This window comes from Nanorana parkeri, unplaced genomic scaffold (assembly GCF_000935625.1).
Source record: "Nanorana parkeri isolate BGI_ZX_2015 unplaced genomic scaffold, ASM93562v1 scaffold1708, whole genome shotgun sequence".
Taxonomy (NCBI): Eukaryota; Metazoa; Chordata; class Amphibia; order Anura; family Dicroglossidae; genus Nanorana; species Nanorana parkeri.
This window is the reverse complement of record NW_017307976.1, coordinates 283,414-298,221: the sequence shown is the minus strand read 5'-3', so window position 1 is coordinate 298,221 and position 14,808 is coordinate 283,414. Positions and strand designations below refer to the sequence as shown.

Here is a 14,808-nt window from a genome sequence, read left to right as displayed (position 1 = left end):
TGGGGGGGGGGGGGGGGAGTTCCAGGGACCCGTCTAAGAGCAAGTTGACTCCAGGGATCAGGTGAGTATAACTCTTATTTTTGCTCCTAGGCAAAAAATAGCACTTAACCCTTGCAGTGCGGGGGCAGCCCCACTGGAAGGATTGATAACATTTTTACTTGGAGTTCTGCTTTAAAGTATATTGCACAATGATATTGCACAGTGCATGGCCAGCTTAACAGATATGGGAATGTCATTCACAACCTTCTAAAATGATCCATGCCATCCCGTTATCAGCTGCCACTTGGAATGGGTCACATGACCTCACCCACTGCCACTTAAAATGGGAAATAAAGCATTAAAAAGACTTCTTCCCTGTAACTGGCTCAAATGAGCCGGAAAGTCGGCGTGCTTCCTTCCAACATCTGTTTCTTTCTCTTGAAGCGATTTCTGTAATTGAATTTGTTAGTAGAGTGGCTGCTCCTCGTCTTATCTCGGTGGCGCTCTCATGAGATGCAGTATCATGTCTGAGATGTTTCTAGGAGGAGATGGCGTTCGTTCCAGGTGGGCGCCCGCGAGACGGATGGCCTGTTTAATATTCAGACGCGGCACAACAGCCAGCGCTTCCATATCCCCCTGAGTGATGGACACCCAGCGACCCTGCATGTCAAGTGAGAGACGCAGAGAGCTTGTAGCGGTGACACTTGTCAGTGCACCTCCAGCACGGGGCGTAGAATGGACTGCTCTATTGTCAGCACTCTGTTTTATTAACATGAAACTCCACAAGATATAAAGCAATCCTCCCTGGGTCATTTATATTCATCGGTAACAGTCCATGTTTCATACTAAATATACACTCACCGGCCACTTTATTAGGTACACCTTGCTAGTACTGGGTTGGACCCCCTTTTGCCTTCTTCGTGGCATAGATTCAATAAGGTGTTGGAAACATTCCTCAGAGATTTTGGTCCATATAGACATGATAGCATCACAGGCTCAAAGTGTGCCAAGAAAATATCCCCCACACCAGGGGCATAACTAGAAATCATGGGGCCCTGTGATTTTTCTAGTTACGCCCACCTGATAACCCACACAGCCCGTCTGAGAGTGGCCCTGCAGAGCCCACCATAGACTCTCTATGGTGGGCTCTTCAGGGTCTCATGTGGGCTGGTCAAACCCTCTTACCTGTCAGCCCTGATCCACTGTACGTCTCCTCCTCCACGGTCACTGACGGACCCCCGTCGCCTGGCTCCGCCTCCATCACTGGGCCCGAATTCCTCCTTTACTGCCGACGCCAGCCCAAGCCTCCTCCTCCACAGCTGCTGGCTGTCACTGACTCAGCAGCGGCTGGGAGGAAGAACGCGGCACTGCACACATCACTGACAGGTTGTCAGTGATCTGAACAGCGGCGCGTTCCCCCTCACAGCCGCCGGTGACAGCCACCAGCCTGAGATGCCATAGCGACCCAGGTGGCCCGCACGGCATCAGGGTGCTGTCCTGGCCGGGGCCCCCTGTGCCCTGGGCCCCATAGCGGACGCCTGGGTTGCTATGGTGATTGTTCCGCCACTGCCCCACACCATTATACCAACACCAGCCTGAACCGTTGATACAAGGCAGGATGGATCCATACTTTCAGGATGTTTATGCCAAATTCTGACCCGACCATCCAAATGTCGCAGCTGAAAAGGAGACTCATCAGACCAGGCAACGCTTTTCCAATCTTCTATTGTCCAGTTTGGTGAGCCTGTGCGAATTGTAGCCTCCGTTTCCTGTTCTTAGCTGACCAGAGTGGCACTCGGTGGCTGTAGCCCATCTAAATCAAGGTTGGACGTGTTGTGCGTTCAGAGATGGTATTCTGCATACCTCGGATGTAACGATTGGTTATTTGAGTTACTGTTGCCTTTCTATCATCTAAAACCAGTCTGCCCATTCTCCCCTGACATCGACAAGGCATTCTCCTCCACACAACTGCCGCTCACTGGATGTTTTCTCTTTTTCGGCCCATTCTCTGTAAATCCGAGAGATGGTTGTGTATGAAAATCCCAGAAGATCAGCAGTTTTTGAAATACTCAGACCAGCCCGTCTGGCACCAACAACCAAGCCACGTTCAGAGTCACTTAAATCCCCTTTCTTCCCCATTCTGATGCTCAGTTTGAACTTCAGCAGGTTGTCTTCACCACGTCTGGATGCCTAAATGCATTGAGTTGCTGCCATGTGATTGGCTGATTAGCAATTTGTGTTACCAAGCAATGAAACAGGTGTACCTAATAAAGTGGCCGGTGAGTGTATAGTGCTATAGTATAAAGTATAGTGCTATAAAGTCCTACAACTGTGAAAACCTTGATCTTATGTATACTTTTTAAGGTGCAACTCCAGCCAAAGCATTTTATTTTGTTTCATAAAGAGCTGGGAACGGTTACAACACAACAAATGAAAATCTCCCAACATGAAGCAAAATCCCACCTTCATATGTCATGGTGACCATTCTCAAAGGGTGAAAAAAAGAAGGGGGATGCAAAATTTTTCATCGAAACAGGAGTATAGACCGGGCTGTCCATATAAAGAGGCAGTCAGGCGACATCTCATTAGGGGCAGAGGGGCAGCCACAGTGTCCTAGGTTGCTAAGAGCTCCTTAATTTAAATGTAAAAATACATTTAAAAATACAAAACCTTGTAAAGTCCCCCTCAAAAGGCGTGCATACTGACGTAAACACTCGTCGGGTGCACCTCCGCCCGAAAACGATGATTGCGCTAGACATGTTATGGCGTGTGCCAGAGTGAGATCAATAATTCTATGGCCAGTTTTCACAGTTACCTCTAAACTGATGGCCTGTACAGGCTTTTAAAACATGGTCTGTGGACAATTTGGGGCACCGTATTTTGTCACGGTTTCACAGGCACACGCAATTTTTAAGCTTGTCATGTTGGGTATCTATCTACTCAGCACAACCTCACAAATAATGGGTATTCTATTGTGTTTGCACTAAAATTGTCTAAAACTACAATTAAACCCTCTGGGGTTTTTTTTTGCATGTATCTACTGCTAGCAAGTAGTAGAGATATGCAAAAACATATTAAAAAAAAAAAAAATCACCAAAAAGGTTTAACTTACCGGTGTCTCCGCCGCGCGCTCCCGTCCGAAGGTGTGAAGATTCGTGGGTGGCCGCAAAGGATCATGGGGCGGGCGCATGCACAGTAGAGATCTTTGGCCAGGAGAAGAGGAGAGACACAGGGTAAATCAATGCATGCAGCGTTTTTGTTGTTTAGAAGCGCCAAGGGCAATCCTTATCCCTCACAAGGGAGGAGTGCTAAGCATACGTGCAGGGCGCAGCCCCAAAACAGTCAAGGGACCTGGAACATCTGAAAAAAAGCACAAAAGGGGCGCCTTTCCTAGTGATGATTTTATTGGAAAAAACAAATCTGCAAGAATGTACTGACAAGTACTCACAATATAGAAGTAAAAACGAGCTGCAGAACAGTAAAAACGGAACAGTGCAAGGATCCGTGTAGAGCGTCCTGTATCAGAATCACTGTAGTGACACTGTCCTAGGTTGGACAGGCCGTGTGTTACTGTTCTGCAGCTCGTTTTTACTTCTATATTGTGAGTACTTGTCAGTACATTCTTGATGATTTTATTGGAATAAACAAATCTGCACTAGGAAAGGCGCCCCTTTAATGCATGCAACGTGCACGTGGACAGACACTGAGGGACAGGAAGACACAGCAGTCAGCATTCCGCCCACTCTAGCCTCGTGGGAAACTACCAACATTTAAAAACAGGCAGCGATGCCTGTTTACATACAAGCATTTTTAATTTTGCTGATTAATAGTCTACAGTCTTTCTTAACGCTTTTTCTGAAATTGTTAAATTCTGAAATTGAAATTTTCAGGTCTAAGGGAACTCCTGCCAATATAATTAGATCGACAGCTCATGGTGCATTAGCATAATTAGGTACAGCACATCGTATATATAAAAAAATAACTCTACAAATTACTAGAGGATTTGACACCTGGGGCAGATTATTCTTCCACCCCCCCTTCCTCCAACATGATTATATTCATAACAATTAACAAATATGCATAAAATAAGCACAGGCAGTAAATAGTGTGGCGTCCCCTAAACTACTGATTAGCAAAGAAATGCCTCTTATTGGTAGTCATTAAAGATGGGGCTTCCCACATTTGTGGTCAATGGAGAAGTGCACCATTACAATGGTGGTCAGTAAAGCAGGACTCCTTTACATTGGCTCTCTGTGGAGAGTCACCCTCATATCTTTGGCCATTGGAGAAGTCTCCTCGCATCTTTGGCCATTGCAGAAGGGTCTCCTCGCATCTTTGGCCATTGCAGAAGGGTCTCCTCGCATCTTTGGCCATTGGAGAAGGGTCTCCTCGCATCTTTGGCCATTGGAGAAGGGCCTCCTCCCATCTTTGGCCATTGGAGAAGGGTCTCCTCGCATCTTTGGCCATTGGAGAAGGGTCTCCTCGCATCTTTGGCCATTGGAGAAGGGTCTCCTCGCATCTTTGGCCATTGGAGAAGGGTCTCCTCGCATCTTTGGCCATTGGAGAAGGGTCTCCTCGCATCTTTGGCCATTGGAGAAGGGTCTCCTCGCATCTTTGGCCATTGGAGAAGGGTCTCCTCGCATCTTTGGCCATTGGAGAAGAGTCTCCTCGCATCTTTGGCCATTGGAGAAGGGTCTCCTCGCATCTTCGGCCATTGCAGAAGGGTCTCCACGCAGCTTTGGCCATTGGAGAAGGGTCTCCACGCAGCTTTGGCCATTGGAGAAGGGTCTCCATGCATCTTTGGCCATTGGAGATGGGTCTCCTCGCATGTTTGGCCATTGGAGATGGGTCTCCACGCAGCTTTGGCCATTGGAGAAGGGTCTCCTCGCATCTTTGGCCATTGGAGATGGGTCTCCACGCAGCTTTGGCCATTAGAGAAGGGCTCTCTTCCATTATAGATCTGTGAAGATAGGCCCCCTTCCATTGATGGCCATGAAGATGGGCCTCTTGCACCAATAGATCAAGTAATTAAACCAATTTAGTTGTGCTAGGATAGAGTATACTTAATCACCAGCTGCAACAATGTATATAAAACGTGATCAGTGAAGGCTAATATGTTGCGCTTGGTGTTAATTGTTCCACCTAGTGTTCATATCCTCGTGTATATCGTAAATGCTGTGATAATATTTTTTACCCTTGGTGAAGATAGTGGTTATTGTTGGGTGGTTATTTCTATCTATAGTCCGCGATTACTTTTATAGTGTAAAATATTCCCGAATCCGTGTGGCAGGGTCTAATACGCCTCACTCCTCCAGAATTATTGTGTAGTAATAAAGTGCGATGTAGCTGTGATGATAATATTAGTGCATATATAAAGCACTTAAATAAATAAAACACAAAAAACGATATTGTGCCAATGAGTGATCTACTTATTAGGGCTGCAGCTAACGATTATTTTCATAATCGATTAGTTAGCCGATTATTAAGTTCGATTAATCGGATTTTAAAAAAAGGCTCCAGTGATGGACTACTTGTTTGTATTGAGATTGTAGTCCATCACGGGAGCAAGCTTGGAGTGGTGGAAGTTATAAAAAGTGTGGTGTGCAATATAGTACATTATACAGCGGCGCAGTGCAGAATACCAGCAGCTATAGAGGAATACAGCAAATCGCAGCAATAGTAATTATACTATAATGTATTATTGCTGGGATCTGATGTATGATGCAGGAATAGAGAGGATGGGTATGATGCAGGAATAGAGAGGACGGGTATGATGGTGGAATGGGGTGCAGGGATGGAGAGGACGGGTATGATAGTGGGATGGGGTGCAGAGGACTGGTATGATGGTGCAATGGGGCAATGGGGTGCAGAGGACGGTTATGATGGTGGAATGGAGTGCAGAGATGGAGAAGATGGGTATGATGGTGGAATGGGGTGCAGGGAAGGAGAGGACGGGTATGATGGTGGAATGGGGTGCAGGGAAGGAGAGGACGGGTATGATGGTGGAATGGGGTGCAGGGAAGGAGAGGACGGGTATGATGGTGGAATGGGGTGCAGGGAAGGAGAGGACGGGTATGATGGTGGAATGGGGTGCAGGGAAGGAGAGGACGGGTATGATGGTGGAATGGGGTGCAGGGAAGGAGAGGACGGGTATGATGGTGGAATGGGGTGCAGGGAAGGAGAGGACGGGTATGATGGTGGAATGGGGTGCAGGGAAGGAGAGGACGGGTATGATGGTGGAATGGGGTGCAGGGAAGGAGAGGACGGGTATGATGGTGGAATGGGGTGCAGGGAAGGAGAGGACGGGTATGATGGTGGAATGGGGTGCAGGGAAGGAGAGGACGGGTATGATGGTGGAATGGGGTGCAGGGAAGGAGAGGACGGGTATGATGGTGGAATGGGGTGCAGGGAAGGAGAGGACGGGTATGATGGTGGAATGGGGTGCAGGGAAGGAGAGGACGGGTATGATGGTGGAATGGGGTGCAGGGAAGGAGAGGACGGGTATGATGGTGGAATGGGGTGCAGGGAAGGAGAGGACGGGTATGATGGTGGAATGGGGTGCAGGGAAGGAGAGGACGGGTATGATGGTGGAATGGGGTGCAGGGAAGGAGAGGACGGGTATGATGGTGGAATGGGGTGCAGAGGACGGGTAGGATGGGGGAATGGAGTGCAGAGGATGGGTATGATGGTGGGTTGGGGTGCACAGTGTTGGGTCCCAGGCTCCGGGGGTGGGGGATCGGGGCACTTACTGTCTGAACATTCCCTCCATGTCTTCTGCTGAAAGGTTTAGCCTGGATGCCGGCTCGCCCCCAGCCTGTCTTCTGCTGAAAGGTTTAGCCTGGATGCCGGCTCGTCCCCAGCCATAGTCTCCGTCCCCTGGCTGACACCCGTCGCGCTCACATCCCCGGCACCCGTCATGTGATCGGCCGCCGCGGCGTGCGCGTTTCGGTGTGCTGCGTGCGGGGCTTGAGTGTGGAGCCGCGAACAGGCAATGTAATAGATAGCCGAATAATCGACGATCGAAAACTTTGGTAACGGTTTCGATCGTCGATTTTAATCAACTAAATCGCATCGTTGTTGCAGCTCTACTACTAATCATAAAGTGGATTCCAAAAGTGATAATAACCAATGGTTAGGTACACAACTCTCTATAAAGTCTAGAAAAAATATAATATTAAAAAACTTTCACTTATTATGGTATAGCCACTATATACCACCCTGAGTCACCAGTTTATCTTCAATGTAGCAACTACTCGGTTAAACTGTAACACATATTCATTGTAGCAAGTAAGTGAACTGGATATAATCTCTTATAGGGAACCTATCCAGAGTAGAACGAAGCCAGCCAGATCACTGCTGTTAATGCTTTCCTTCCACCTGTTTATTGGTTCAATCCCTCATTCATATCAAATATTCCAGCGATAAATTCCTCTTTTCTTAATATTTAAAGAGAAATAGGTATAGGTTGTCCACGTATCTGTCCTTATATAGACCAAAATGAGGATAAGCCAAGTCCTTTCAGACGACGTCAAAAAGGTAGGAAATCAAAATGTCTTTTCTTTCGTTCGGTCACAGAACTGACGGAACCACTCTTGTCATCTCTCTCCTCCGGTCAACTAGCACTCTGCCTCGACAGCGGCGCCGAACACCCACCGGGTGTAATTAGAGGCAGCACCGGGCAGTTCAGCAGAGGGAAAAAAACAAGAGAGAAACAAATCTATGTGCAGCAATCAGGTCCTTTTTATTATGAGTAAAAAATGTTTGCACTTACAGGATTGAAGAGTTAAAAAGCATTTGAGTGCAAAGGACACCCAACCTTGTAGATCTTCCGGTATAAGTGTACTATCTTCTATCTCTCACCGGAACTTGTATAACCCAGTTAATTACAACTCATCTCATTTAGCTTCCGGGCGCACCTCGTCTGTAATAGCAGGTGTACCACGTCACAGTTACTGCTAAAGTTGGTACAATATCAGCCACAATCTCCATATTATTACATTTAAACCAAACGGGTTAGTATTAGAAGAATATAAAATATACAATGTATATTAAAACCATAGAGCGACTATTTAAAATGGCAGTCTGTATATAAAATGTATATAAAATTTATTTTTGTGACATGAATATAGTTAAAAATGTTGTTAAACACCATTAAAATTATATCGACTAATTCGATATAGCAACTTCTATTATTGGAACGTATCCCTCATTCTTACATATTAAAACAATAAAAAATTATAAAACAGTGGTGGGCATCCTATTCAGTAGTTCCACACAAGAAATAATTGTAATTAAATAAATATAATACATACCTTGATGGTGTTTAATAAGTTTATACAGAAATTATTAAAGAATATTTAGAATATTTTAAATTGGTGGTAGATATCCCGATTAATAAGAAAGGAGGTGACATTGTAGAATTGAATCTGGTGCATTGCTTAAAAATGGGGATACCAATAAAGGTAATGTGCATAATCTTAGTAGTGATATTACGTCCTTCTATTGGTTTTGTTTATCTTTTATATTTAAATTTCCTTATTTGTATATAAATAAGATGTTAGATGTTTTGCATGCTCTTTAACAATTAAAAAGGATAAAAACCATAGTCTCAATTATACTGATACCCTCAATCATTAATTCCTTATATCTATATTAATAGTTGGAAAAATCTTAATAAATATCTCAATTCCTAACAGAGGAGAATGATTATGATGATTAATATAGCTAGAAAGGGTGCATCTCTTATGATATCTCATAATATTAGCATATAACAATCCACAGCATGGGACCTATATGTACATTGACAATGATTTAAATGAAATTATTTAAGAGATATACTATATATACAAACTAATTATTATTACAATAATTAGTGTGAATCAATTATTGTTGCATCAGATAACTAGTGTTTAGGAGATCAGGTGGATCTTACTGACGGTTTGTATGCTTATTATAAGCAGAGAAGGATATTTCCCTATTATTAACAATCCACAGCATGGGTGATATTTATCTCAGCTCAATGGAGTCCTCCTTGCCTCTTCTTTGTTCTGTATGGTCTATGCCTCCCTCTATTTGGGTTTAATCGTCGGCCAGAAAACAATTTAAGTCTAGTTCTACATTTAAACCTTTTGGAGTCAAAGTCTCCATGAGGAAGGTCCATTTTGTCTCGTTCTTGGAGACCTCCCTTTTCATGTGGTTCCCTCTCCACTGTTTTTTTTATTTTATCCAATCCTGTAAATTATATTCCCTTAGGGTTACATCCATGTTTTTCTTTAAAATGCCTAGGCACACTATGATCTACTTTTCCCTTCTTAATGTTTTTTATATGCATCCCTGATCCTAATTCTAAGTTATCGTGTGGTTCTCCCTATATACTGGAGTCCGCAAGGGCATTCCAGCATGTAGGTGACGTGTGCTTTTGGAAGAAATAAAATCCCTTATTTTAAAATTCCGTTTATTAAAATTGGATTGAAAATCTAATTTCCTTTTTTGGCCGGTCACTGTGCATCCTACGCATTTCCCACATGGGAAAAAACATTTTCCTTCAAAAAAAGAGAAGGTTTTCTTAGGGGTCAACTACATTTTGTACTAACTGATTTTTGACATTGGGGGCGCTTCTGTATATTACCTTGGGCTTTTTTTGAATCACTGGTCCTAAAATCTTGTCCTTCATTAAAATAGGCCAGTGTTTCTGGATGATTTGTTCAATCTCCTTATATTGGGTGGAGAAGTCTGTAATAAATAGCAAAGATTGGTCTTTTTGTTTTTGTGGTTTAGGCTGTAACATTTCTCTGATATACTGGAAGATCTACAAGGTTGGGTGTCCTTTACACTCAAATGCTTTTTAACTCTTCAATCCTGTAAGTGCGAACATTTTTTACTCATAATAAAAGGACCTGATTGCTGCACTTAGATTTGTTTCTCTCTTGTTTTTTTTCCCTCTGCTGAACTGCCCGGTGCTGCCTCTAATTACACCCGGTGGGTGTTCGGCGCCGCTGTCGAGGCAGAGTGCTAGTTGACCGGAGGAGAGAGATGACAAGAGTGGTTCCGTCAGTTCTGTGACCGAACGAAAGAAAAGACATTTTGATTTCCTACCTTTTTGATGTGGTCTGAAAGGACTCGGCTTATCCTCATTTTGGTCTATAGAAGGACAGATACGTGGACAACCTATACCTATTTCTCTTTAAATATTAAGAAAAGAGGAATTTATCGCTGGAATATTTGATATGAATGAGGGATTGAACCAATAAACAGGTGGAAGGAAAGCATTAACAGCAGTGATCTGGGTGGCTTCGTTCTACTCTGGATAGGTTCCCTATAAGAGATTATATCCAGTTCACTTACTTGCTACAATGAATATGTGTTACAGTTTAACCGAGTAGTTGCTACATTGAAGATAAACTGGTGACTCAGGGTGGTATATAGCGGCTATACCATAATAATTGAAAGTTTTTTAATATTATATTTTTTCTAGACTTTATAGAGAGTTGTGTACCTAACCATTGGTTATTATCACTTTTGGAATCCACTTTGTGAAAAGTAGATCACTCATTGGCACAATATAATTTTTTGTGTTTTATTTAAGTGGTTTATATATGCACTAATATTATGATCACAGCTACATCTCACTTTATTACTATACAATAATTCTGGAGGAGTGAGGCGTACTAGACCCTGCCACACGGATTCGGGAATATTTTACACTATAAAAGTAATCACGGACTATAGATAGAAATAACCACCCAACAATAGATGGTTTAAAGTTTTTTATTTATCAAATTAATAGTTATCACAACACAACCATCACCACCTTTTAAACTTTCATTTTTATTAATTTATTATTTTTACAATTACTATCTTCACCAAGGGTAAAAAATATTATCACAGCATTTATGAGGATACGAACACTAGGGGGAACAATTAACACCAAGCGCAACATATTATCCTTCAATAGATCAAGTAAATAGTCATCTATTGATAAAGAGGTGCAATAAGTTTTTTTCATACAACGATGCATAGGTGTGATCTAATACAACCTCCTCTGAAATAAAGCGTTAAACCTCGCTGATAACAACCTTCTCGATTCCTTACAGTCAGGCTTTCGCTCTCTACACTCCACTGAAACTGCCTTCTTAAAACTCACTAATTACTTACTGACAGCTAAAACCAATGGCCACTATTCCTTACTCTTGCTATTAGACCTTTCTGCTGCTTTTGACACTGTTGACCACCTGCTCCTCAAAAAACTCCACTCGCTTGGCCTACAAGACTCTGCTCTCTCATCGTTCTCGTCCTACCTATCTAAGCGCTCCTTTAGTATCAACTACAAATCTAACTCCTCCCCTCCTTTACCTCTTTCTGTAGGGGTCCCCCAAGGCTCTGTCCTTGGACCCTTTCTCTATCCACACCTCCTCCCTTGGTCAGTTAATAACCTCACATGGCTTCCAATACCATCTCTATGCCGTTGACACTCAAATATATCTTTCTACTCCGCAACTCTCCCCCTCAGTATCCTTGCGTGTCGCTAATCTACTTACTGACATATCAGTCTGGATGTCGCAACACTTCTTAAAACTCAACCTTTCAAAAACTGAGCTCATGATATTTCCTCCACCCCGGGCACCTTCCCCTAACTTTTCCCTTGAGATTGATAACACAACTATCCAACCCTCCCCCATGCCAAGGTGCTAGGTGTCATCCTTGACTCGGACCTCACCTTTCTTCCCCACATCGAATCACTATCCAAATCCTGCCGCCTCCACCTTCGCAACATCTCCAAAATACGCCCCTTCCTCACCATTGAAACCGCAAAATTACTCATTCACTCGCTTGTTATCTCTTGTCTTGACTATTGCAACTCCCTCCTCATTGGCTTACCTCTACACAGGCTCCTCCCCCTTCAGTCTATCATGAATGCAGCTGCTAGACTCATTCACCTAACCAACCGCTCAGTGTCTGCAACCCCCCTCTGCCAATCCCTGCACTGGCTTCCATCCCCCTCTGCCAATCCCTACACTGGCTTCCAATAGCCCAAAGGATAAAAATCTAAAGATTAAAAACCACTTACAAAGCCATCCACAACTCAGCCCCCGGCTATATCTCCAACCTGGTCTCAAAGCATCACACTAACGGTCCCCTCCGCTCTTCAAAAGACCTCCGGCTTTCCAGCTCCCTCATCAACTCCTCCCATGCTCGCCTCCAGGACTTCACTAGAGTCTCTCCCGTCCTATGGAATTCTCTACCCCAACCTGTCTATCTAAAGCAAGTCGCACACTATTCCAAACCTGTGAAAATGGCACTGTTTTGCCAATTCCTGTATACAGACCAGACACAATATTTTCTTTGTTACAGCAAGAAGTTTATTTTATTTTGGATAGTGTTTTTTCTTCACTTCTTTTGGTACTGGGACAGGAAGCGAGATTAAAAACTCCAAGAGGGGCACAGATCACAAGAGAACTTTTTTGTTGTTGGTTTTTTTTAGTAGTGTAGGGGAACTCTCCCCAAGGAGAACTAGGACAGCTAAGAGCTATTCTTTTTAAGGCAAAAATAATTTGAATAGAGTTTAGCACAATTTTACAGGAAGGTCTGGTGGGACAGTGGTGTTAGCAGTATGGTATCAGCAGGACCCACTATTATGTGCAAACAGTGCCGCGTATGTACCCTGTATTAAATATTTGTTAATTAAAAAAAAAAGACAAATGTTGCACTTGTAATAATGTAATTAAAATATTTACAAAAAATAATCTCAACATTAATCTTCTTATTTAATCTTCTACAGGTTTTTATACAATAGAACAGGACACTGGGATGACTGGTCCATTCCAATCCTTGTCACTACTGCTGCGGGATTCACTTATATTACAGCACTCTTGGTGAGTCATTGTACATGGGACGGGGGCTGGGGGCATGTGAAAATTTGGTTATTAGGTGACTGACTGAGTGTTCTACTGGGTCAGGTGTACGCAATGTAGAAGGCCATTTTAAATCAGATCAGCCATGAATGTAATGGTACATGTAGCAGCCAGTTCCTGTGACCAATCGATTTGTATACTGACCAACCCTTTTGTTCTGTGCACTATACAGACGTACTGGCTATGCTGGGAAGCTAGATGCTTCCCAGCATAGCCAATAATGTGACTCAGACACTGCTTTTTCTTTTTAAAGCTTGATTGAAGCCATAGAACTACATATGCAGTACGATAGTGTACTAACGGCCTCCCTTTTTACATGCCAGGCACTATTTGGATACCCTGCACCTAGTTGTGTAGTGTATCTAAATATGACTGCTGTTCAGCGGGCTCCACAGTTAGACCCAGTGCACTCGGTAATCCGCATCAGTAAATGTGGTCACACGACCCTCCATTTCCCTAAAAGTCTATGTGAGGACACTTAAGTTCCGGAGTTTTTTCTGCTACTAAGCTCTGCCAGCACAGAGCACTGGAGTGGGAGCACAGAAAGCAGAACAACAATACAAGTCTATGTCAAGGCACTAAAGTTCAGGAGTGTGCCTGTTACTCAGCTCTGCCAGCACAGAGCACTGGAGTGGGAGAACAGAAAGTAGAACAAAAAGGTATTCTGGGACATTTCCAAGCCACAATCAGTCACCGATCATCATGGGGGTGGAGGGTGCAGGCCACATGAGAATGAATTGAGGAGCAATGCAGCATTGTTTTCACCTTAGCAAAGGAAGTTACATTAGGTGGACTTTACTGGCAGGATCAACAGGTATTTATGGGACTTTTCAGGGGGACTAGTTCTATGGAAACTGGAAGTGAATATGCACTACTTTTTATTTTTACACTGAGAACCTGATCTTAATGCCGGTACCCCAGAGGTGTCCACACATACTTGTAGATGTTTTCTAGAATCCTCCGTTAGGCCTAAAAATGTGGTGTGCTGTATAAAATGAGGTAAATGCTTAATGCTCAGTCTCAAAGACAGTGTTACTTTTACCCACCTTCTCCTCACCTGAAGCTTGGTCTTACTGAACTGTAATAGGGTAAAAGAAGAGGGCAAAACTTCAGCTTTTACATAATAAACCACTCCAGGTTTTGGAGTTAATGGGCACCCTAGAAGCCCAGTAAAGATCTGTGCTGGCACCACTTGTGTGCTTTTATTTATATCTCCAGGACAGGAAGTGAAGGAATACAGATGAGTTTTAACCCTTTCATGCTCTTTACTAAACTTTTTTTTTTTTTAAATTCGACCTGGGAACCACTGGGCACTGAGAGAGTGAGGGGAGACGGCCAGGAGAGAGAGAGTGAGGAGAGACGGCCAGGGGCAGAGAGAGAGTGAGGGGAGACGGCCAGGGGGAGAGAGAGAGTGAGGGGAGACGGCCAGGGGAGAGAGAGAGTGAGGGGAGACGGCCAGGGGAGAGAGAGAGTGAGGGGAGACGGCCAGGGGAGAGAGAGAGTGAGGGGAGACGGCCAGGGGAGAGAGTGAGGGGAGACGGCCAGGGGAGAGTGAGTGGAGACATCCAGGGGAGGGAGCGAGTGAGGGGAGACAGCCAGGGGAGAGCATGTGCTCGACACCTCCTTGCTTCCTCAGTTCCAGCAGCCCTCGTTGTCCTGTGCCTCCTCCATGCAATCAAGTTTGAACACCAGGACCCTGTGGTTGCCGCTGTCCACCTGGCCATGACATCCTGAGTCTGGGTTTCAGCTGCCCTGAAACCCGGGCATAGCACATACAGGACTTAAACCCCAGACTCTCCAGGTGGCAACCCTAGGTATGCCCCTGGCTGCTGTGAAAGGTAAGAGCCCCCTCTGTCCATGGCCCCCCCTGCTGACATTATGGGACCGAGGGCCCGGTATAGGCGGGCCGGCTCTACCC

At 44.4% G+C, this 14,808-nt stretch overlaps 1 protein-coding gene across 1 annotated transcript in view; it reads left to right on the top strand.

Moving 5' to 3' along the window:
* Nucleotides 1-14,808, top strand: part of GDPD5 (glycerophosphodiester phosphodiesterase domain containing 5) — a 79,412-nt gene that overhangs the window by 18,551 nt on the left and 46,053 nt on the right. The window contains exon 5 of the mRNA XM_018571234.1: nt 12,758-12,851. Within this exon, the coding sequence (XP_018426736.1) occupies nt 12,758-12,851 (94 nt within the window). The remainder of the gene's footprint in view (nt 1-12,757; nt 12,852-14,808) is intronic.